Genomic DNA, 23,837 nt, shown 5'->3' with positions numbered 1-23,837 from the left:
TGCTTTTCTGCTCGATTCAGCCAAATAAATTTTTCAAAAATCTGGCCACACACAGACACAACATGTGAACCCCTTCTAATATACTGCTTCCTCTTAACACCTGCACTTAAATGTAGGTTGTAGCAATTTTAGAAGAAATATGCATCTATTCAGCACATTTTGCTTACTACATAGAACTGTAAGAATAATTCAAAGAAAAGGCAATGTTTGGTGACAAGGAAACTTGACAAAGGAGAACAAAACCAAAACCCAGAGATTATACCTTGGATGTGTGAGACAATGAATTTTCTGGGCCAGCTGCATGACATTCAGTGCCTACAATGTGGTCACACCTATGTAGGTCTAGGAAGGTTATTTTACATACAGACATTTGATTTAATGCCACATGTATGGGGTTTGTTAGACTAAAATTTAAATTAAAGGGGGCAAAAGGAAAAGCACCTGGGGGTGCTGGTTGACAGTGGCTGAACATGAGGCAGTGTGTGCTCAGGTGGCCAAGAAAGTCAATGGCATTGTGGGTTGTGTCAGCAGCAGTGTGCACAGCAGGACCAGGGCAGGGACTGTCCCCTGTGCTTGGCACTGCTGAGGTGACACCTTGAACCCTGTGTCCAGTTTTGGGCCCCTCACTACAAGACATACATTGAGGTGCTGGAGTGTGTCCAGAAAAGGGCAACAGAACTGGGGCACCAGACCTGTGAGGAGCATCTGAAGGAGCTGGAGGGGCTCAGCCTGGAGAAGAGAAGGTTCAATGGGGACCTTATCACTGTCTACAACTCCCTGACAGGAGGTGGAGATAAGTGGGGGTCATTCCCCCTGGTAACAAGACACAGGACAAGAAGAAATGACCTCAGGTTGTGCCATGGGAGGTTTAGGTGGGATATTAATAAGAATTTCTTCTTCAAAAAGGTTGTCAAGCACTTGAAGAGGCTGCCCAGGGGAGTGGTGGAGTCACCATCTTTGGTGGTATTTAAAAGACGTGTAGATGTGACTCTTGGGGACATGGTTTGGTGGTGACCCTTGGCATTTCTGGGGTAAAGTTGGACTTAGAGGTCTTTCAAACCTAAAGAATTCTATGGGTCCACAATGCACTTTCAGCTTACAGTTTTTCTTGGAATATTTCCATTTATGAGCAGGGCACAATTCAAAGGGTCTTTTGTCACCAAGAATTTTAGCTACCATATGTTTTCCAAATTACAGCAACTACCAAAAATTCATTTCTCCATTACTCAGCTTGCTCCAGGATGACACATTATTCACAGATGAGGATGACAACTTCCAATGTCACGTCTATGAGCTGAAAGAAATCATCAGAGGACCAAAGCAATCACCATAACTACTGAGCAGCATATGGAACCTGTGCTCAAACCTCAGCTGGTTCTGAGCTGGGTGTGGATAAATGTTTGGCATTTTGATAGATGGGCAAAGCACATAAGAGATTGCTGGCAAAAAGGTGAATGTTTCAAAATAGGAGGTTAAGCATGTGCAAAACCAGAATGTTTAAACTCTTCAGTGCTCTCAAGGTGAATTAGACACAATCAAGCAACTGCTACAACACTCCTTTTTAAAAGGTCAGAGTCCCAAGGACATGAAATTACTAAACCTTTTCTGCATTAGCAAGAAAATTACTTGGATAAGAGAGAAGATTCCTCTGGGTCTAAAACCAGCAGGTAATGAAATAATACTCATAAGGTTTATGCAGTTAAAGGTGCATAAACCTGTCAAAACAAGCTTTTGCCATTCAGGAAGTCAGTTACTTAACAACACTGAGGAAGATTTATTTGTCAGAAATAACAGATTCACAATTAATAGGACCTCTTGCTTTTAACAGTGCACACACAGACTAAAGGTGCTAACCAGTGTCTGCAGCAATGTGTCAGTGCTTTGCTCATAACACAGGTTGCAAGAGGACAGAGATAAGTGCGTGTCAACTTTTCTGACACACCATCCACATTTATAAGGGTGGGGGGGGAAGAAGACATTTAAGTTTCAATGTGTGCACCCACCACTTCCATCTTTTCCTCTTCCTTCTTCTCTTTCTCCTTTTCCTTCTCTTTCTTCTTGGCTTTTGCAGTGATGGACAGCACAGCAGTGGAAACCTGGATATGGCAACAGATGAGGCATTCAGTGTGATCCAACATAGTATACTGAGTTTCAGCCCACCAGGCTTGAGTCTTTTGGGAACAAATGGCAGAAACTTTCTGAGAGGGTCAGGGAGCAACAGCATTTGTCACATTGCTGGTGAGAATAAATGGTGGGCTCTTGGCACATTTTAACTTTTGGCCAGGGAAGTTTAAAGAGAAAAGATTTGTCCAATTCACATCCTATTCAAAGGCAAGAAAACAGCTATAAGCAGTGAGCTTTGCCTTTCATCAGGGTTAATTTCTGGATTCCTTGGTGGCCTGGAAATCTGTCCTGTCCAGCAGTCAATTCTGGTAAGATGTTTTACAGTTTTCACACCATGTCATTCATCAGCATGACATGCCTGAGGTCTCCATTGCTCCACAATTGCTCCCTAAGGGCTGCTCTGCCTGCTGCCGTGCTCTGCTCAACAGCTTTTACCATCCTGTGCCAGGAGACAAATTGCTTCCACTATTGTCCCACTTGTGACCCCAGAGGTCTCATCTTCTCCTTTTCAATAGGAGATATTCTCAGTGCCACACTCACCTTTTTGCAATCCATGGAGCTGACAGCAATTATTCTAGCACATGGGCCCACTGCTCCTTCCATATGGGACTATTTGAGAAATGTCTCACCTAATATTTTCAATGGTTGCACTGGAGCAGCATTTTGGAGCTCAAGTCACAGAACAGACCCTGCTGTGCTGGGTGCTGCACATACAAGTCAGTAGGGCACGGAAAGCAGTTTTTTTATTCAATAATTCTGCTTGACCACTTCAGACAAGGGAGGTTGCAGCAATTCAGTAGCAAAGCACTTGTATGCCACAATAGTCCCAGGCACAGCAGGAAAATTTACCTCGAATTCTCTTTTGGAGACTACAGCACCTGCCAATTTTTCCTTTGCTCTTTAGATTCCCTAGTAGTACCACCAAAGTCAATGTTTATACTAGGAGGGAGAAGAGGTTAGTCTTTACACAGAAAGCCAACTCAAATACCTTTTCTTTCTCCTTTTCCTTTGGTACCTCAAGAGGTGGTGGGTAGGCAAATGTGGACGGCTTACAGTTGGACTTGTACTGGACTTTCGGCATCTAAGACAAAGAGTTTAAAACAATGTTAGAAACTAGAAAAGCAGGGGAAAAATCCACAGCAGAATAATTACTTTAGCTTCATTTTCCTTCCAGCAGAGACAAACACAGATCCTCTAAAGAATACAAGCTTCCCCTTCTCCCTCTCCGGAAGCTGAGAAACTGTTATCAGTGGCAGTGGTTCAACTAGAACAATGTTATTTAATTATTCTATAATTTGACTCTGGCAAGCTCTCCTAGCCCTCTCCATACACTCTATCCTATTCACACCATGCTTTGTTTTCATTGCTTCAAAGCTTTTGTGGTTTTGATGTTGTTGCTGTGTTTGTGTGTATTAACACAAAATTGGTTTAAGATCTAAGTGAAGATCTGCTCTGTCAATGCACGCGAGGGCAAACCAAGCACTGACACTCCCTTCCTGCCAAAGGACCGTACATTTGGGGGTGAGTTACCAGTGACACACATTCTCTTACTCTTGGCTACTTAAGCAAGGGTAGAAAGCATCTTCTGATAGCCAATCCAAGTTCTTAAACACCCCCATGCTGTCACATCCAGAAGCTTTTTTCTGGAACTTCCTCGCTTAGTTTTTCAGCACAGGAGACACAGCAGGTACACAGCTTACAGGGGCTGTACCACAGCTGATAGCTGGTAGAACAGATGCACAAGAAAAGTGCAGTACCCATGGCTGCTCAGTTTAATGTTTAGTCCCCAAGGAATCCAAACAAATCCTCTATTCCCACTGCTAGCTTTCCTAGGGGAGAACATCACATAATTTATCTGGGAGGCCGGGGGGGGGCAACACACTTTAAAAAAAAATAACCCTGACCTTCAAGAGTGATAGTGGGGTGGCCTCTGCCAAAATACTCTAAATAGAGTTCCTTTCTTTTTAAGCTACTTTTAAGTAAAGAGGTCAGTGTCTGCTCTCTACATTTTTCTTGTTCCCATTCCCAACACCAGCTCTGCAATTTAAGCCTGTTTTTCAGATTTCTTCCAGGTAATTTGTGCCTTTTCTGGTCCAAACAAGTCAGAAACATGCAAAGAAAACCAGCAAATCAATGAACATGCCTTGCAGACCACTTGAATATTCCAAGCAACTTTTCAGTCTCTTCTCTCTTCTTGTTACATACCTTAAGATCCTTGTTAAGGCCAATGACACAGGTTGGGGTGAACGCCAGTGACAGGAAGTGTGACAGAGGGAACCAGAACCAGAACTGGGTGAAGACCAAAACCCCCACCACAGAAGGCATGTGTGTATGTCCTGTCCTCGACTGCAGTGAAATGGTGACGTTATGGCCCCCTGTAAGGAATCATGAAAGTCAGTGAATGATTGATTCCTGGGTACTCCATAAAGACACCCGAGCAATGAATGTCAAGCAGCTGCTGTCAAAGGCCTGCACAGGCCACAGTGCTGCCAGTTTCCTCCTCTGGAACACACTTCCCTCCTTTATTGTGAGCTCAGCTTACTCAGTAAAACAGATGTACAGCACAGCGACCACACTGCTCCAAAGTACCCAAACAATCAGGGAATAGAGCCCTTCTTCCATGCTCATTTTGCCAGGATACAGGTTAGACAAAAGTACAGGCAGTGAGAGGGAGAGGAAAAGACAAACTTTTGCCATAAACAGTTTTAAAACATGGCATATAAATGATTCCCAAGATGAGGCTCAAGAGGAACACAGTACACATACAGCTGAGCACATAGAAGCTTTTCTTTCTGTGACTGCCTCCCTGAACTATCAGTTATTCAGAAGAAATATGCCTAGGTTTTTATCTTACACCATCTCAGTAGAAAAAAAAATGTAAACAGCAGCAACTTCAGAAGTTGTTTCTAGACATTATCAATCTAAGCTGCACAGAGACAAGCTCCTGCAGCCTTTGCAGAAAAATTACATCTCTGCCAGACAACCAAGTCTTAGATTTGTACTTGCAAAGCAGAGACCCAAACAACTCCCTATGTTGATGTAGTGCAGAAACATTGAGCTAGAAACAAAATTGAAAGACTAGACTTGCAGACAGAGTAAGAAAGTGTTAATCTGATCTTCTGTCTGCTGATAAACACAGTGCATTGAGTTGAAGAGGGCACCAGGCAAGTCCATTACCACTGACAAGAGCTGGTGCAGGGAGGTTAAGTTTGTTAATTCCCAAGCACCCGCTCCTCAGGCCACCTTATAGCTGAAAACCCCAAACTGGAGTAGCTTTTCCCAGGCTTGCACAAACAGCCACCTCAGGCAGGGCCAGACAGCAATGGAGCTGATTTTTAAAGACAAACAGAATTCTCTTCTGCTGCCAAAACTAATGAAAGCCCTAACTTGAAGCAGTACTGTCATCTTGGGCATCTGTCAGGGTTAGTCCAGCAGAGGCAGTGCAAGGTGGGACATTTTGATGCCCTCCTGTAGGATGTTCTGCCTACATTCTATCTCCTTGCTCTTCCTTTTGTGTAGCAATAGATCTCCTGCTGTTTGACAGGAAAACTCCTTCCTGCTAGGTCTTGAAGAAAGACAAAGATATGGCTCTGTCTTTTTCTACTGCTAGGTCTGCTCTGCTGCTTAGAACTTTCTCTGATAGCAATCTCTTGCCTTTTCATCTGAATTTGCCACAGCACGGTGGGGAGACTGCCTGAGGTCTTGTGCTATCCTTAAACATGTCAAGCAGAGCACACTCAAATTTCTGGTCTTCTCCTCCATCTTTGCTTTGAACTTTATTTTACTGCATCACTTTGTAAGGACCAGGCCCTGGTTATCAGCAGATATTCTGAATCAAGCAGCCCAGTGAATGTTGCACAAGCAGCTTAATTGGACTTTATCAAACTTTTGCACTTTAATTTTCAGAATTTTAACCTATGATTCAGATAAAACCTAGAATTATCCAATCTCTGGAATTTCCTGAATGAGCAACAGATTTAATATTCAAAAGATGCTGTCATGCTACTTTTTTCTGCTGTTTTATACCCAGAAAGAGTTCACCCTCACTCCCAGGATTTTGCAGGGAGCAGGAAAGGTGGGGAGACATAATACTGCACAATTGTGATTTATCTTCATGATTAAATGGCAGCCCTGACTGCCTGGAAAGGAACACATTCCAGATCTTTGGCTAGATGAATAAAAGCTGTAACATGATGCCTGAAAAAAAAATTCAAAAAACATTAAAGAAAAAAATTCAAGGATCCTTGTACTATAAGGTCCATCTCCCAAAATTCACACTGCCACTGGGGCAAGGGGCGTTTAGGGAAAAACCCCAAGCACTAAGTTAAATTTAGTGTCTACTTTTTTCTCATTTTATTAAAGAAAAGTGTTGCTGCTGAGGTTTCTCAATGCCCCAGCAATGGCAAAGACCAAATTCTTCATTTCCACTTCAGTGCTCCCAAGGTACCCCACTCCTTCTATTAAACTACCAGCCTACGTGGCTGCCTCATTGTCAGAGCAAAAATCCCACGTCCAGCTCATCATTTCCCAGGCATACACTGGAAATCTTGCACTTCTAATCCAACCCTGTCATTGGAAGAAAATTGGGCTTTTTTCCTCACCCCACAAAAAAAAGACACAAAACTAAGTTCAATTGCCCCAGCTGTGGCAGATAACACAAAGAATATTTTCCTCCTGGTAATAATTAAATTCTGTAACTCATTGTTTCAGATAAGCACCTCCAGTTGTATAAGAAGGATAAAAAGAATTTGTTCTTTTAGGAGGCTCTAATGAAAGTGGCAATAGGTTAAGAAAAGGAGTTCACAGCCTTCCCTGAGTCTCTCAGCAAGAAAAAGAGGTTAAGGTTGGCACAAATTCCCATAAAGTTTATTGTAACAGGACATTTCTGGTTTCCAAATCATTATACAATACATGGGTGACACAGGAGGCAAATAAGGTTTTAGTTGTATTTTTATGATTTAATCTTAAGGGTCAGAACTCAAAACAGGTCTGTACTGCTGAGAGAAAAATCCCAGAGCCAGCTAGTCCCTGACTTCCCAGGAACTGAGTGTGAGTATGGGAACAACCAAAAGTATTCTGAGAGTCTCATGCCAAGAACATTGCTCAGCCTAAGCTCCAGGAGGGGCACCAGGAGGCAGGAAGGTGGTGCCTGTTACTGAGCAGGCCTGGTCCTCTGTGACAGAGCAGCCTGACATGGCCAGCAGGGAAGCTTTTTAAACCTGATTCCATGCAGAAAGGAGCAGGCAGCATCACGTTCTTCTCCCCCATGGCACAGCCTGGAGGTGCAGGGATTTCACACAGACACTGCACCCGCTGCAGGCTGCTGTGCCTGAGCCACAGCACAGAGACAAATTCTGAGGCTCCTTTGCTTGTGGACTTCAGGACTAATCTTGATCTCAAGAGTACAGGAAAAACCAGCTTGTTTCTGCCTATTACAGGGGATACAGAGGTGCATGGCAAGAGAAGGCCTCAGCACAGGAGACCAGATGGGAGAAATTGTGTTTCAAAACTTACAAAAGAAGTGCCACTGACAGTCACAGCATTGTACAAATGCTACCTCAGCAGAAGGAAAAATTCAAAATGTTGTCTGTCCTCTTTGCTTACAGAAACTGTCCTTAATAGGCCCTGCAACTCAGCCCTTGTGAAATGCTGATGGCCTTAGAGAATCCTCTTCCTGACTCAACACTGAGTCATTAACATTCATGAAATGATGTTTTCTTTGCTAGAAAAAAGTAGTAGTAGGCTGTGAAACTAACTGGGTCTTCTGAAGAAACATTGATGCAGTTAACTGTGCTTCCTCCTTTGTGCATTCTCTTTTAATAATCATGAAAGTAGCAAAAACTAGTTATTAAAGACATATATATATAAACTTATATATGATTTTAAAAACTGGTCATGTAAAGTTTTAACAGAAAAAGAAAAATATGAAGACTGGATACCATATGATTTCTGAATTTCTGGAGCAGATGATGATTTAGAAAAATAAAGCAGCAACCTACCATGCTATAATAAATCAACATTCAGCGTGACAAAACAGACTTAGAGAAGAAATATTGTATTTGTCCAGACTTCTGTACATAAATTCAGCCTCAATGACTGGGCTGAATCTCTCCTAGCAGAAACATGCTGATACAAGCTGAAACTACAAAACAGGGTTTATTTCTTTAAATAGCTAAAATTTTATGAAAACTGAGATTTCTTGCTACTATGACATGACGGGCATAAAACAAGCACCTTATCTCCCAAATTAAATTTGTTGTTACAGTGATTGCAACCAAACAAGTTTAAGAAATTTTAGCAGCTTTACATGTTTGAGGAATTACCTGCATCCAAAATGCCTTGTGCCAGGATTGCTCCAAACTTTGCCATAACATCATCATGCTTATCATTGATCACTTTGGAATAGAGCTGCCTGAACTGGCTGACCTGGTTAAAAATAATAAAAAGGGAAAAAAAAGAGAGAGAGATTATAAAACTGACTGCATGAGTCAAATTGTCCATCTTCAGTAGAAGCATCTTCAATTTCTGCACCCTACAATGACATTTGCATTTTCAATAGCTTTAGTCACTGGTATTACAAATCACCCCATTAATAATTAGTGATAGAGATTTTCCCCACTTGAAGATATCCATATACTGATTTTAAAATATTCAGGATGGATGTGCATTTCCAAATCACATTTTGCAAACCTTATAGGAATACCCTTAGAATCTCTAGGGTGTCACTGGAATAAAAGATCAATTGATGAGTTTGTAGTAAGAACTATTATATGTTCTTATGTGACTGACACTGCACTTTAATAAATTTCCTCCATTTCCTATTGCTGAAAACTTACAACTTTTTCCATTATTCCTACACAATATTTCTCCTGTACCAATAATGCCCCTATGATGCACCATCAGCAAATTTTGCTATTTCACTCCTACCTTTTAAGTGAGAATCATTAATGAAAATATTTAATAAAGTAACAGTTTATGCCATGATATGTTCACCACAATATCTTAAGTACACAGTAAAGGAAACTGGTAAATCTTTGCTTATGTTATCATTATTCCCTTGAATGGTTTCATCTTTCACTTTACCAAGTATTGAAGAGACAGAACTATACTGTCACATCCAGCAATATCCAGGGCTTCACCATAAATTAATAACTTATGTCTTTTAATATATGCAATGGAACAACAATATAGCTCAAGTATAATTTTTCTAGCTGAAAAAACAGACCAGAAAATCCCAATCTGCAATCCAGTCAAAACCTGGGCAGCCACACCACACCCACAGAATATCTGGAAGAGTATTTATCTATTTTTAAAATTAATTTTAATCCAGATACTCATGTGACATTTTGTCTTCTTTTTTTTTTCTTTTTTCTTTTTACATACTAAGCCTTCATTTGACATTCTCAAAAGCAAAGAAGGCATTTTTTAATAGAATTCTTCCAAGATGTCTTTAACAAGCTTCTCTCCACTACTGGTCCACTTTGTTCCTGGTATTCCAAGTTCTCTATCTACATCTGCAGCCACAAAGGAGAGGACAAACTTCTAGCTCAAGGCAGTAGGGCCAGACACTGCCAGCAGAGACACTGAGCAGTTTTGAGAATTGCAAACACAGTTGAAGTTTCCAAGCATAAAACCTTAATACCAGACACGTCTCACATCCAAAGATCGTGTGCTGTCCAGGGACACCAGTGAGCTTTGCTCAGGGACAAGTGTCCTACAAGGCCAAGCTTCAACACAGCTTTGGCACAGCCTCTGATGTTTCCAGAGCCTAAATGTACCTGGGATAGAGGCTTAAACACTGACCAAGACACTGAGGACAGCACCCAGCAAACTGCTGGTCCCCATCCATGCAGGACACACTGAGCTCCAGAGCTGTGCCAAGGAGGGTCAGCACAGGGCACCAGGAGCAGCCTTCAGGCATCACTCCTACCACATGTGGCCTGCCTGGGGAATCTCAAGCTTTTGCAGAAAGCTTTCACACCTGTGAAAAAACATCCATTCATACAACTGAGTCAGTGACATGAGAACTGTGTTGAGAATAACATTTTGTTAAACTGGGATTCATCAATGTAAAAAATAAACATTGAAACAGAATGAAGAGCTGTCTGAGGGGATGAATCACACTGCAGGGGTTTCTCAGCAAGGAACAAGATCAGATTGCCCCGTAAAAGCACATCTGAGCCAGGAGGTAATCCTGCAGCCAAGGCAATGCTAGCACTGCATTTCACATGTGAATTTTTGACCAGTGGCAGTAAGAAGTTGAAACCAGACCTTTGAGATATTATGTCCAATATCTGGGGTGGAAATAAAAGACAGAGACCATCTCTCCAACCCATGAGCATTATACCCAAGAGCTGCAGCACTGCTTGGCAGCCCTGCACAGTTCAGAGTAAGATCACGCTTCTGCAAAAGGGTTTTCAATGCAGGGTCACTTGTCACACCACTTAAAACACAGGTGTCCTAAATGAACAGACACTCTCTAGGTGACATCTTCCCTGCCTTCACTCCTTCAGCCAGTAACCCAGTGATACTACTTGTCACCTCAACTCATTCAGCACTGATGGCATCTAACCCGATTGAGCCACTTTGTGATACCAGAAGACATTAACATTCATACAAGCAAGTCCTGCTCAATAGGACTGCATTAAAATGGCTGTTTCACACCAATGGACAGTCTCATTACCATGAAGCACCAGAGCAACAGCAGCAAAGGTGAACAAAACAACAATTCTCTGGAAGAGCAGCATGCATTTATTAGAACTGTCAGGGGAAAACAGCAGCTATTTCCATTTTTCCCCAAAGTCCAACAATTTGTGTGCTAATATTAGTTCTCCACTCACAATTCCTTTTTGCATTAAAATGTTTTTAGTTATTTTGCAATTATTAAAACTAAGAAAAATGAGCAACATGAATTATCCGGGCAGTCACACAGACAGATGTGTGGCAGGGAGATACTGCACACACAATGCAGGGTTTATTCTGGGTATTCAGATCAAACTCTGCTCTTGCTTCACTCCATTTATGCTTTTTCAAGCTCTCGTGATTTTTATTTAGAAAAGCTTACACTGAGGTTTACGTGTTCAGTGTAAATGGTTTGCTTGTTACATGTGACCTCTTTGTACACTGGAAAAACACCTTAGTTTGCATTTGCAGCCTGGAACAGGGCCTCAAAGGCAGCCACATGCAGACCAGGTGAACTTAAGCCTTCAGGTATTGTTTGGAACAGACACACTGGGAAACAGAAGTAAAAGGTAAAACTATTTGTTGAGCTGAGCAGCAGAATTCCAGTGCCTCTGTTTAGAGAACATCATTCCCTTGACTCTGGGCCCAGCCTCTGGGTTTGGAATATTTATGAAAACAGACATATGTTACAAAGCTCATTTGGTGGACTGTAATCCAGAATTTACACTGTAATCAAATCTTCAGAGAACTAAACTCTGGGTGGAGTGAGAAGGCATTCAGCAGAACTGCTGATGTTCACACTGGTGTCTGAACTGACAAAGCAGCCTTGGAACAGAGGGCAGGAACACCTCACTTGGGAAGGTGAGAGAGGGCTAGAAAGGGAAACCATCCACCTCCCTGGTCATGGTGCACTGCCTCTGTGAAAACCCCTTCCTTAATACACCTTCCTCAGCTCCTACTCCATGTGCATTGACAGAGCACATGAACAGAACACCCAGGCAACAAGGCCACCAGGAACCTGCCAGCTTTGGCACCAGGACCCCGTGCAGGGCAGAGAGGTGTCTGAGACACTGACAAGGGACCAAGGACAGAAACCTGGCTGCTCCACCTGAGCACATCGACTGCCACCTCTCCAGGTGACAGGGACAGGTTACAGCAGATCAGCTGAAAGCAGGCATTCAGTGAACAAGCACTGAACAGCTGCAGTAAGAAACAGTCCTCATGCCATCTCTCATAAAAATAATCAATTCCATCTCAAGAGCATTCTGTGTTCATATAAGTTCTGCATACCTGTGCATTGTGAGCCATGGATCACTGCCAGGCCTGGAAAATGCATTAAGCAAGTGTGCCCTTTCCAGAGTTTAAAGTCAATGGAAGCAAAATTGTTCTATGAAAGGGTGAGAGACTATCCAGACTTAGGGGCCAGGCCAACCCAGCCCAAGGATTGAGACCAAAGGTCTCAACACTCAAATGCATAATAGGCCCGCACGCTTGTTCAGGCTGTTCCTACAAAGCAAATGCTTTACAGGAATGGGAATTTTGACTGGATAAGGTCCCAGATGAAAACATTCTTGCTGCAGGGGAAAGCCTGCTTTGGCAGCTCTGGCTGCAGCAGTTCAGGAAAGTATTAACCTCACATGGAGCCAATGCTTCTCTATTGGGAGAAGGTGCTGGGGCACTCACCTCCTACAAAATGGAGCAAGATGTCAACAGCCAACCATTTCTTAAGCTGTTGAAGCAAAACCTGCCAGAGTTTGTCTAGTAAAGCCCTTTTATCTGCTATTATTTTTCCTTCAAACCACAGCAACAAGTACAACCCAAACTACTGTGTAAGTTTATTTAATATGCCATGAAACCCACAAGCTTTGTTTCTCCCTTGAAATCTTCAAGCACTTCAAAAATTCTACAGCATTTGGAAATGCTACCTAGAAATTTATTTGGGCAGCTTCCAGGAGGAACCTTAAAATATAGACAATGACTCATTTCATCTTTCTAACAAAACACACACCCCATTCTGATAACTAGTGCTGGCCAAAATGGCATGGCAGTGAGTTCAAATGAAGCCAAACACAGAACCTTGGAAACAGTGAGGAAACAACAGAGACTTTGAGATATGAGAACATTACAACACCATTTCCTACCACCAAGGGCTGTCATTTATCAGGCTATTTATCACTTCTCCCTCCACCAGTCAATATTCATGCACATGAAGCCCAGGAGATTGTCAAGAACAAGATTTTATAAACAGTTAATTACAGGAAATATTGGCAGGTGATTTGCACAATGCTTCTGGCAAATTCAAGCTCTTAAGCACAAGAGCATTAATAAAATCTAATAAGATAGGTTTTAAACTGTTTGCATGTTGAGTCTATCTTCTTCAAAAGATGAAGTTACTGTGCATACACTTGCCCTTTTGAAGGAGTGTACAGAAGCATCTCACAGCAGAGGGCTTTCATAAAGTAAAGGTGCTACCAGAATATTGCAAAATCATTCTTGCACCCTAGCAAGACCTAGCATTTCATCTAAATGGGGGGATCCCAACAGCAATCTGGTCCTGGTTTCTTCACATCTTAAAGACAACAGGCCAATATGATTGAAGGAAGATGGAGAAAAAGGCCATTATGACTAAAGGAGGATGGAGGAAAAGGCTTGACCTTATTTATTATTTTCTCATTTTGCCAAGATGACTATCCTAACACAAAACCAGGAATTAAATTTACTTTTTCAAGTAGTTCAACACCTAGTTTGTCTCCAAAACTGCTGACTTCATTGCCCTGCAAGTCACAAACATATCCTGAAGTTGTCATTGATTTCTGTTATGATGACCTCATCACATCTGTAACTTTGGATTCCATTTCATAAAATAAACTTCTTAATATTTTATATCTGGTACTAATATGGTTCTTAAATCTATCAACAGAGGTCAGGAAAAATCACATTGGCTGCACATGGAGGAATTGGTCTCAATTCCAAAGAGACCAAACCACCTTTACTCAACACCTGCTATGCCTTTTTGGCCCTTAAGCAACTTGCAAGTCCAAGGAGTTAATGTAATTACAATTCTTTATTTCACAATTCAATCCTTTATTTAAACTATTAAAATTTAAATTTTTTTGAATTATTCATTTAAACAAAGATTGAGCACAACAAAGAGGAGGACAAACACAAAGGGAAGATCACAATGAAGTTAATTCCAAGGCATACATCTACCCTTTTCTCACAATAAAAATGGCTTTTTTTAAACCAAAATACTTTGATTCTTAAATCTCTGTTTATTCCTGGCACTTTGGTGTTGCAATGCTCAGCTCTCAAAACTCTGACAACATTTTACTCCCAAAAACATCTTGAACTATTTAAGGAAGATTATTTGCTACCATCTTTCCCAAATGATCAGCAGAGAACTGAAACTATTTCTAACCCAAAGCTCACTAACAAAAATAAGTAAACTGAAAAAAATATATCAAATCCCAGGAGAGATAAACTGAGCAGCAATGAGAGGAAGCTGGCCAGGCTCTATGACACAGTGTTTTTTAAAATCACCATCTCTCACATGCAAAGCATCACCAGGTATTTAGAAGCAGGAGATGATGATATATAAACTTTAGCTTCTCTGTAGCCCCATCAAGACTCTACAGCTTGTGGGATACAAAAATCACCACACTGCTCTTCCTAGGTGCTTATTACTCAGCAATGCAAATATCCACATCCATCAAGTCAGGCCCTTTGGCACACAGTGTCCAGCATGTCACTCAGGAATCTAATCAGATCAAAATATGTCCTGGCAATCTAAAAATGGCTCCTTTTCTGAAGAACTTCACCACTTCACATCAGAGTTAAGTAATTTTTTTTCAGATTGGCAATGATCTCCAAAAAGTTTCCCATGGATAATAAATAACTTAATTGGAAGCATACCTCTCAAAATATTTACTTTTGAGCAAGAAACAATAATGGTTATAACCAACTTTTGGGGTATTTATAAAAAGCAAAATTGTTGTATTCTGTGTTTAGTTCCTGAACTGGCAAAATATTTCAGGTATTTTTTATTAATTTTTAATCTGGAACTTTGTTTCTGTTTGTTTTTTAATATCTGTAGTGCTTCTATGACCAGACAATTAATTGCCTCCTGTATCTATATCAGGCAACAATTTGGCATTAAGGTGTTTCAGTTTCTGGCCCCATTTTTAAACAAGCCACTGACTCCCAAACTATACATCTCATCCTGTATTTGCTGGCCAACTATTTTAACCACTCTTTTATCAAGCAGAAGTATCACACATGACTTGGAGGTCAAGTTTTGCAGGCCTCTTTGGGAAAAGAGATCTGCCTTATTACACACCTCAAATAATCTATGTTTTCACTAGCTATTTTCCTACCCACGTTTTTCTTTAGGACAAACAGAGTCTTTCACCTATCATCTCAAAAAGCCAGAAACTCCAACACGCAGACTCAGCAAGTGATTCATGTTTTAGGAAGGCTGACTGATTCAGAGCAGACTGCAATTCTCATCCCAAGAGGATTAGGGTGCTTTGCAAACTAAAATGAATCAATCTTCATAATGTCCTTTCATAAATAAATCATTAATTCTTTCTGCTGGGAAACTGAGGCACAGGAGAGCTATATAATTTGCCCAGTACGAGAGCAACACAAAATGATTAAACCTGATCTCCTATACTGAGGCCTGGCATTCCAGGAACAAACAATAAAAACAACCAAGGAACAAACAATAAAAACAACAATTAATTTCTTTCCACAGAGAGATAATTCAACTTCACATTACAGAAGCTTTGTATCTTGGAGGACAGGGGAATCTAACAAAAGTCTAGTGTTCTCCACTGGCTTATTCAAGTGAACTACTATTCTTGGCTTATTCACTTGAACTAGAATTCTGATAATATAAACAACATTCCCAGATTCTGGTCAGTGAAAACTAACATTTTTCTTTCTTTAAAAAAAAAAATAATTCAAAGGAACAAACTGTCTGCCAGCAAATTTTCATGTTCCGTGACTTAGAAATACCCAAACACCTGCGTTTGTAGATCCCCTCTGACTTTCCCAAGTAAAATCTGCCACTGGACAGAGGCTTTTTTCCTTCTTCTCATCCAAATGCAGTAAAAAGGTGTCTGTTTTTATCACAGTTCAGTTTCTAAAATGACATCAATAAAAGCAACCAATATGCAGCAGATGAGTAGCAAAGTACCAGCTACTGCTCTGCCTCAGCACTTACCAGAGCAGGTGAAATGAGGAACCTCAGAGCTTCTCCAATGTGGACTTTTAGTCTGTACAAATGTTTGCATATCATCACCTGTCACACACTCACAGGGAACCTACTTTTGAAAGCTAAACATAGCATATGCAACCTTTTTCACCTTATGAGCAGAAAACTCCATTAAAATATGGAGTATTTGTTATGAACTCACTAAGCCAGTTCTGAAAGTTCTGAAGTTGTTTCATCTGAACTACAAAGGAAACACTGCTGTAACAGAACCTCTCTGCATGGTCACCACATCCAAAACTAAGCTTTACTATCATCAAAACCAATGTCTTTACAGTCACTTTACTATCATTACATGATGCTTTGAGAGCTTTTAAGGAAGAGCATTTATTCTTGTAGTGCCCAGGGTTAGAATGCTGCCATCCATCAGGCATGTTCCTATCATTCAGAGCACATACTCTGATCCAAGCAGGAGCTCCCCACTGTACATTCAGCTCTGGCTCTTTACAAGACATGTGCAGTCTCTTGCTTACATGCTTACGTGCAGTGCCAGGCACTAAAGATTTGGCATCCAAGACAATTTCCCACCTAAGAGGCACGTGAGGTGTGACATGCTACCTTTGGGCAGGTGATCTCAGTCTGCTGGATCATGATAAGGGCAGATGCAATCAGAGCTCCTTGACGCACGTAGTTCACAGGATCATTTGTCATTGGCTCAAGCAAATTGATTGCTTCCTAAAAGAAATGAAGAAATACACAGTCATAGAGTTAATACTACCATTTTTAGAATGCCAGGATTCAATTCTCCAATGAAAAGTTATCAGATTGATGCTATCAGATATACTTTAAAAAATGTTCTGCCTGTTCTTGGCAAATGAAGCAGAAATCTGTATTACTGCAGATTTTAATCTAAAAATTGTGAAGAAAAAGTAAAGAAACGCTGAAAACAAGTGATCGATGGATGGAACAAGATCTACCTGCAGAAACAGGGCAACAGCTAAACAACAGGTATAAGCAACAGATGCATTCATCACATTAGCTTCCAAATTCTTTGCCTTACACTTTATTGTTAGAACCTGTAGCATTTAGCATCTTTTAAGTAATCTCTTGTTCAGAGTGTCCTTCTGTCCATACTTAAACTGAGGATGAGCAAATGTAGCTGAGTGCAGAGTGCAAGAGACTCCCAGTTCAGACCACTCTTGGTGTTACTTCCATTAGGTAAGGTTTTTAAAAACAAGTTAATTTTATACAGAACATTATTTCAAAGAACCACTTCTAAAATAACATCATGCCTTCATTAAGACTGCTTTTGCCATCTGAGCTATGTTGGAGGCTGTACTTCTTCACCTGAAGGTGACTCATTCACTCTTTGGCAAGCATTCAGTACCATGGATGAAACACCCACTATGACAAAAAGCTGAACTTTCTGATCTCCAAAACTGAATCTATTTGGGCCTTCAAAACCTACTAATAGAAACTCTGGAAGACATGTTTCTGTGTAATCAGATGGTTTAGGTCATCATACAATGTATCTGGAAATAAAACAAGACTCATTCTTGCGACTAAAAGCATTTCCACTTAAATAAACTTGTCAGATGCAGCAGGTTAAAAATAACTAACTCCTTGATTCCACCTTCCACTTGAGAATAAAGCAACCTGGATAAAAATAGGACTCTGAGATCTGCTTTCAAATCTGCATGCTTGAGCTACTAAAGATGGCAGGCAGTGCACGTCAGCATTCTGTGCTTTTGGCAGCACCAGCGACACTCGGGAGCGCTCACGCAAGAGCCACAGACCAAATGTTTAATACAGGAAGAGATGAGACAGATAAGCAAGAGATTTATCAAAGACTCAGAAGCATGACATATTACTTTGTCTGTGCACCTGTTCTGAAACTGTATTTCTGTACCACTACAGATTATTATACATATGTGGGAGAAGCAGAGGGAGGTTATTCCCAAGTTGACTTGCTGCTTGTTCCAATGAGTGCTCACTTCCCTCAGGAGAAGCAGGAATCCTACTATAAATGGTCTGTTACCATCCATGAGAATTAACCCTCACTGATACTTATAAAGTGAGAATACATAAAATGTACTGGTTGTTAATTACACTCCTGAAACTACAATATATTTAATTTAATTTCATTGCACTTGGCTTTACTACATGGATCTTCCATGAATTGTGTATCACAGGAAAGATGAAAAGAGCTAGAAGGTAAGCAAAACACCTGCTGTTTTTCTGTCACTGGCACTCCAAGGGCAAAAGAATATTGATTTTGGAGTACTGAATATACATTTAAAGTTCAGTGGCAACTTGACAGTAAGAAAACTCTAAGAAAAGTTTTGAAGACAAAATTCCAAGAATGTGGCAGTAATGTATAAAAAAAAAATCTAATTTACCTATTCTGCACAAGCAGGAAAAGAAACTCTATGCCCAGAAAAGTTAAAGAATTTAAAGTAGTGCTGTACTCCAGCTGGCTGGTAGTGTACATGTGTGAGAAATCCATCTGCATGTGTGATGTGTGCACACAATGTGTCTGTCACAGGAGGGAGCAGGAACAGTCTTGGCCACAGATGGTTCTTTGTGGCCCTCACCTTGTTTCCAGTGCCTGCACAGCAGATCCCCAAAGCCATGGCAGCCCCATAACGCACGTGGGGATTGTAGCTCTCTGACAGCAAAGAAACCACACTCGGACACTGCTCTGGAGTCCTAGAGAAAGGCAAAACCAGAATATTGTTTATTATTAGTGTTCTTCAAAATACAGTATTGTGCTTTAAAATATGGTGACTTCACTCTGTTCATACCTGAAAATTTCAAATTGTTCTTCCACACTGTATGTTTTTTCATTTCTCAAAACTTAACCAGAGGGGAGGAACAAATGGGCTAAGAGAACAGATTAATAAACCCATTAATAAACTTCCCTATCACTGCAGATAATCACACACAGTTCCCACTACTGAAGCCTTCCTTAGTGCTTATTTTCTGCCTTTAAAAGATCACCCAGCAGAATGATGCATCTATTGAGGCTGAAGTCTTTATCTCCAGAAATCATGCCTTTTTGACAGGCTTTCCATCAGCAGAGGTTTACCCTCCATGAGACACACACACAGTACTAAATTTCCCATCAGCAGACACAAAACTCACCTCCAGCATTCAATCAGCCTTCAAGGCTGGTGGGTCCCAAACTCCCTTTTGCAATCATGGTTTCTGCCAACCCCTCCTCACTCCCACCTACTGCTGTAAATCACAGCACGGGAGGAAGTGCTGATACAACACACACTTCCCGTCAGTTTATGAGCAATGTCTACTGCTGCCTCCTTACAGTGTCATGCTGGGACCGTTGCTGCCTTTTAAGAGATCTAAAATGAGCATATATGCTCTATGCCTCACCAGCTGGGAACCAGTGTCCTGCTGGTCACTACAGCAACAAAACTTCCAGCCCAGTGCTGGAAGATGAAAGAGAGCCTTAATTTCCCACAGCCAGAAGCATATGTTGCTCATGCAAACAGCTTTGTAAATATTGAGTATTTCTGAAATAGTGCAGAACTCATGGGTGTTAATATATTGATTTCCTACCTGTCTTTGTGGTCACATTTATCCCTGGTTTAATTTTAATGCCACACAAACCACTCCATAATATCAAATACTGCCAATTTCAGCATACTGAGTCTCATGGCACGATGAACAGAAGAGCAATGCAGGAATGCAGTTGGAAGGTAAAAGCTCATGAAGAAGAGAGATGTAAAACTATAAATTGTAAGTGATTTCATTATATCTGTTTATAGAGTGAACATCATCTGGCTCTTTATGCTATCTCACTGTGTCTTGCAGCCCAGACTAGCATTTACAATCACATTCACAATCCTATAAGCCATTTGCCATCTTGCAAGCCATTTACTTCTGCTGTAAACTGATTTCAGACTAAAGTGTACCTAGGAAGAAGGCAAGAGCACATCAGTTTTAGCTTCCTTTTTTACATTTGCTACACTGAAAGATGGAGGGTGGAGGGTGGCAGCAGTACCTGTCAAAGCACTCAACAACTCAAGAGAGAGAAAAACCATAAAATATACTCCAGCATGGGTTTTATTTAAATGAATAGCTGAATCATAGAAAACAGTAATGAAAAAGACTTTGAGCAATAATCTAGTTCATTCTCTTCTTTCATTGTGATGGGGGACAGAAGACATATAATGACACGCTCATACTTCAATTATACTCTACACACATAATCAATTAGTTTCTACTCTAGCTATTCCCATTTCAACACTTTCCCATGGTCTCCTCTGACAACTGGTCCTGAACTCCTCTTTGCACTCCTCTCTCCTACTCCAGCTGACCACACAGGCAGCACCACCACACAGGCTCCAGTGGCTACTCATAAGGACATGGCTCAGCAGTAATGGCAGCAAGCACCCACATCTTCCCCCAGCCACCACTTCCATCTGAGTCTTCCCAAAGAATCCACATGGGGAAAGAATCCCACCTACAACATCACCTTACAACCCCCCTGGCCTTCAACAGCAGCAAAAAAACCAAACCCACAAGAGAGAAGGAAACACCAAGCTGCTGGAAACTGCTGCCTCTAAGATGAAGCCATGATCACAAATGTTAAGAAAGGGAGAAAAGCTGGGCAACAGAACAATTCTGTCATGCCCTATGAGTGAAGACAACAAACTAAAAGACGCATTTAAAAATACCTATCAGTCTCTTGCTCCAATAACAGCTTAGACAATGTTTTTTAAAAAATGAGCTGATGTGGAGACCAGGAGACACATATCCTATAATAAATGAGGCCAACATTCAGCTGCAGAGAAGACTTTGGCTCTTGCACAAAGACCCTTAACACCTTTGTGTTTGTCTTTCTTCAGATAATGTTAAACAGGCAGATTGTGAGCCAAAGAAGAGAAAAACACTTTCTGGCAAAGATGTGATTATGCACTCTGAGGCATTAATCATTAAATTCCTGTTCAGAAAACTGGATTTTATAGAATCACTAACTTGGACACATATTTGTGTCCACAGGCTCAGAAGTTCTAACATTTTTTATTATAAAAATCAGGATTAATGTACACCAATTGTTTTTTGAATTCTTGGCCAGACTTAATTTATTTGTGGCGATTATTTGAAATACTTTTATCTCAAATCTATCCATAAAATGGTCAAACATTTTGACCAGAGGCCTTCCATAAATCCACTTTGGGAGTTGCAGCAACTTAATAGGTCCCACCATTTTCCTCAGTTTTCTCAAAACCTTAACCTTCAAAAAATGTCTTCTCACTTAAGAGAGATCTAGAAGGCAGATCAAAAAGTGGGAAAGAGTCTTGCAAAAGTGTGTATTGGAGGAACAGGACCCCAGTGCACAAAAGCATTCTTGATATCAATGCTTAAGCAGTAACATTTGTTTACTCCTTTAGTGCTGAGATGTTTGTAATTACAAAGTCCTACACAGTGTTGCCAAAGGTCAGCCCATATAAACCCTAACCCACACTCCATAAAATTTATAAAACCCAAAACAATTCTGTCAAGTGATCAAAAGAAAAGTTTAAAAGCCCTCATAAGCAGTCCCAGGCTGCAACTGTGCTCCCATGGGTATTACTTCCATCTGGTAATCCAGTTGGGGACTATGTTTAAAACATGACCATGTTCTCCTTCCCCTGGCCCTTCACTGGGAATACACACTGGTGGAAGATGGAGAGAAATAATGGAGAGTGTGAGAAATCTTAATAACAGTCCTAAAAAAGAGAAATGGTTTGTCACAACTCACACTCAGCAACCCGCTACTCCTACTCAGTCCTAATGCAGATATCTGTCATTACTGCAAGTTAAACACAGAAAATAACACCACATGAAATACCAGAATAACATTTGGAGATTCAGTGGGTGGACATTTTATCTCCAGACACAAATTTTTTCTCCCCTCTTTAAAGTCACAGTAAAAATTCTAAGCCTGGAGTAGATTAAATATATTTTGAGGACAGAAGAAATGTACCATAGTCCTCTAGCATGACCTTCCCATAACACAGTCCAGTAATTTCATCTTAAAATTCCTATATTAAAGCCTAAGGCATGTCTCAAAACTGGACTGTGTATCTTAGAAAGATAGGCAATGTCTATTTTTGAAAACCAAATTATCTTTAATGCACTGGTTCCTTCCTTTTTTCCTAACACTGGTTTTACTCAAGCAGTGTGCTTTTGCAATTACACTTTACTACAACAGCAAAATGATGACAAAAAAATGGCCCAATTATTTTCTTCATTTTATCTGAAAATTGCTCAGCTGCTCCTACATAAGCCATGAAACCACAGACGTCAGTGAACCCAGACCTGTACACAAAAAAAACCAACATCATAACTAGCTTCAACTTTGTTCTGTTATCAGGAAACTAAATGAATAAAGAAGCCAAAAATCTCAAGAAGTTTCTTCCATGGGACTTCAACAGTGTAGTCAGCTACAGTTTTGTTTCCACCCTACATCAGGATCAGTTTTACTGTTGTGATAAATTGGCTGCAGATGAAGGACTTCCTCCAAGCTTGGTTTGTTTCAGAAGTCAAACAAAATCATAAAGAAAAATAAAGATGCACCAAGACAGCAATAAGAGATTCTCAGCAAAACATAACAGCTGGCATTTTATTAGTTTTACTCATCAACTAGTTGCTCTTGAAACGTCTGCAAGAAACAAACACCCTACACTATGGATTTTGAATCTTCCCAGAAACTAGAACCAGTGAAAACAGAGAGGAGCTGCCTGACTCCGGCCCAACTGCCTTAGCCTCAATTCTGAACTCCTTTCCGGGGCTGTTATTTCTTGCATATATATAAGGACATATATATATTAAAAAAATGCCATATTCTCTCCATAAAAAGCTGAAACTTAGCTTGTAAGTACCCTAGAATTTCTGAGGAACCAAAGATAATTTTGAATTCTTCATTACTTCCAAAGAGAGATGAAAGAAAACCTTTCTTAAGCCTCCGGTGCAAAAAATACCAGAATGAAAACCAGATGTTGATTGTTAACACAGACTAATATGAAAAAAACCCACCCAGGTCAGCTGGACACAGAAGGTGGTCAGATTCCCTTTCTATCCATGGTGTTGACCTAAACTGTTTTTTTTCTGAAAGTCTTTACAATTGCAATATCTGCAAATATTGTATTTCTCATTAGGCTTTGCCTTCAAGAGCCCTGTTGGGCTACTGAAAGTTGAGGATCACAGTGAGCTACATGGCTCTTAACAATCCACTGTAATCTTTTTTCCCCAGGAGGCATGCAACAAGATAAACTAAAAGCTCAGACTGCCATATCTTGGAGCACATTCCACTTCAAGTGTCTTAGATCAGAGATCAGTTAAAACCCCATCCTTTGAGTAGCTTATCTCCAATCCTGCTGCACATCTTCAAGGTTAATGCGTTACTGCCATTTTTCTTTATATTTCAGCAATTTTTAAACCTGAAATTATATATATGTAAATATATGGTAGCATCAGTAAGTAAAGATACAGAATACTGAAAAAACCCATCACACTGGTCTCATGATTGAGGGTAAAAATGGAAGCATCTGAAGCATCACTAACATGCACTTATATTTTAGTCTAAATATTTAAGGACTATACAACTCATTGAAAAATGAAACATCAGAGAATTGAAGAACAATGTCAAATATATCTTCTAAATTCCTCATTAAGTGTCCTCAGTCATATTTCAAAAGATTCTAAATATTTATAACTTTTTTAAACTATTGGTCATGAATTAATCATTTTATACAGAACTATTTTCACAAGTTGTTTTAGTGGTGCAGTGGCAATTAAAAAAAAAAAAAGCTTA

At 40.4% G+C, this 23,837-nt stretch overlaps 1 protein-coding gene across 1 annotated transcript in view; it reads right to left on the bottom strand.

The window, feature by feature from the left end:
* The window catches only part of PSMD1 (proteasome 26S subunit, non-ATPase 1), a 66,155-nt gene that overhangs the window by 4,035 nt on the left and 38,283 nt on the right, over nt 1-23,837 (bottom strand). The window contains exons 17-22 of the mRNA XM_036388763.2: nt 18,613-18,727; nt 16,637-16,753; nt 8,448-8,550; nt 4,330-4,499; nt 3,113-3,205; nt 2,004-2,096 (exon numbers count right to left, since the gene is read on the bottom strand). Coding sequence (XP_036244656.1) covers nt 2,004-2,096; nt 3,113-3,205; nt 4,330-4,499; nt 8,448-8,550; nt 16,637-16,753; nt 18,613-18,727 — 691 coding nt within the window. The remainder of the gene's footprint in view (nt 1-2,003; nt 2,097-3,112; nt 3,206-4,329; nt 4,500-8,447; nt 8,551-16,636; nt 16,754-18,612; nt 18,728-23,837) is intronic.

This window comes from Molothrus ater, chromosome 10, assembly GCF_012460135.2.
Source record: "Molothrus ater isolate BHLD 08-10-18 breed brown headed cowbird chromosome 10, BPBGC_Mater_1.1, whole genome shotgun sequence".
NCBI classification, from domain to species: Eukaryota; Metazoa; Chordata; class Aves; order Passeriformes; family Icteridae; genus Molothrus; species Molothrus ater.
This window is presented reverse-complemented; position numbering and strand designations above follow the sequence as displayed.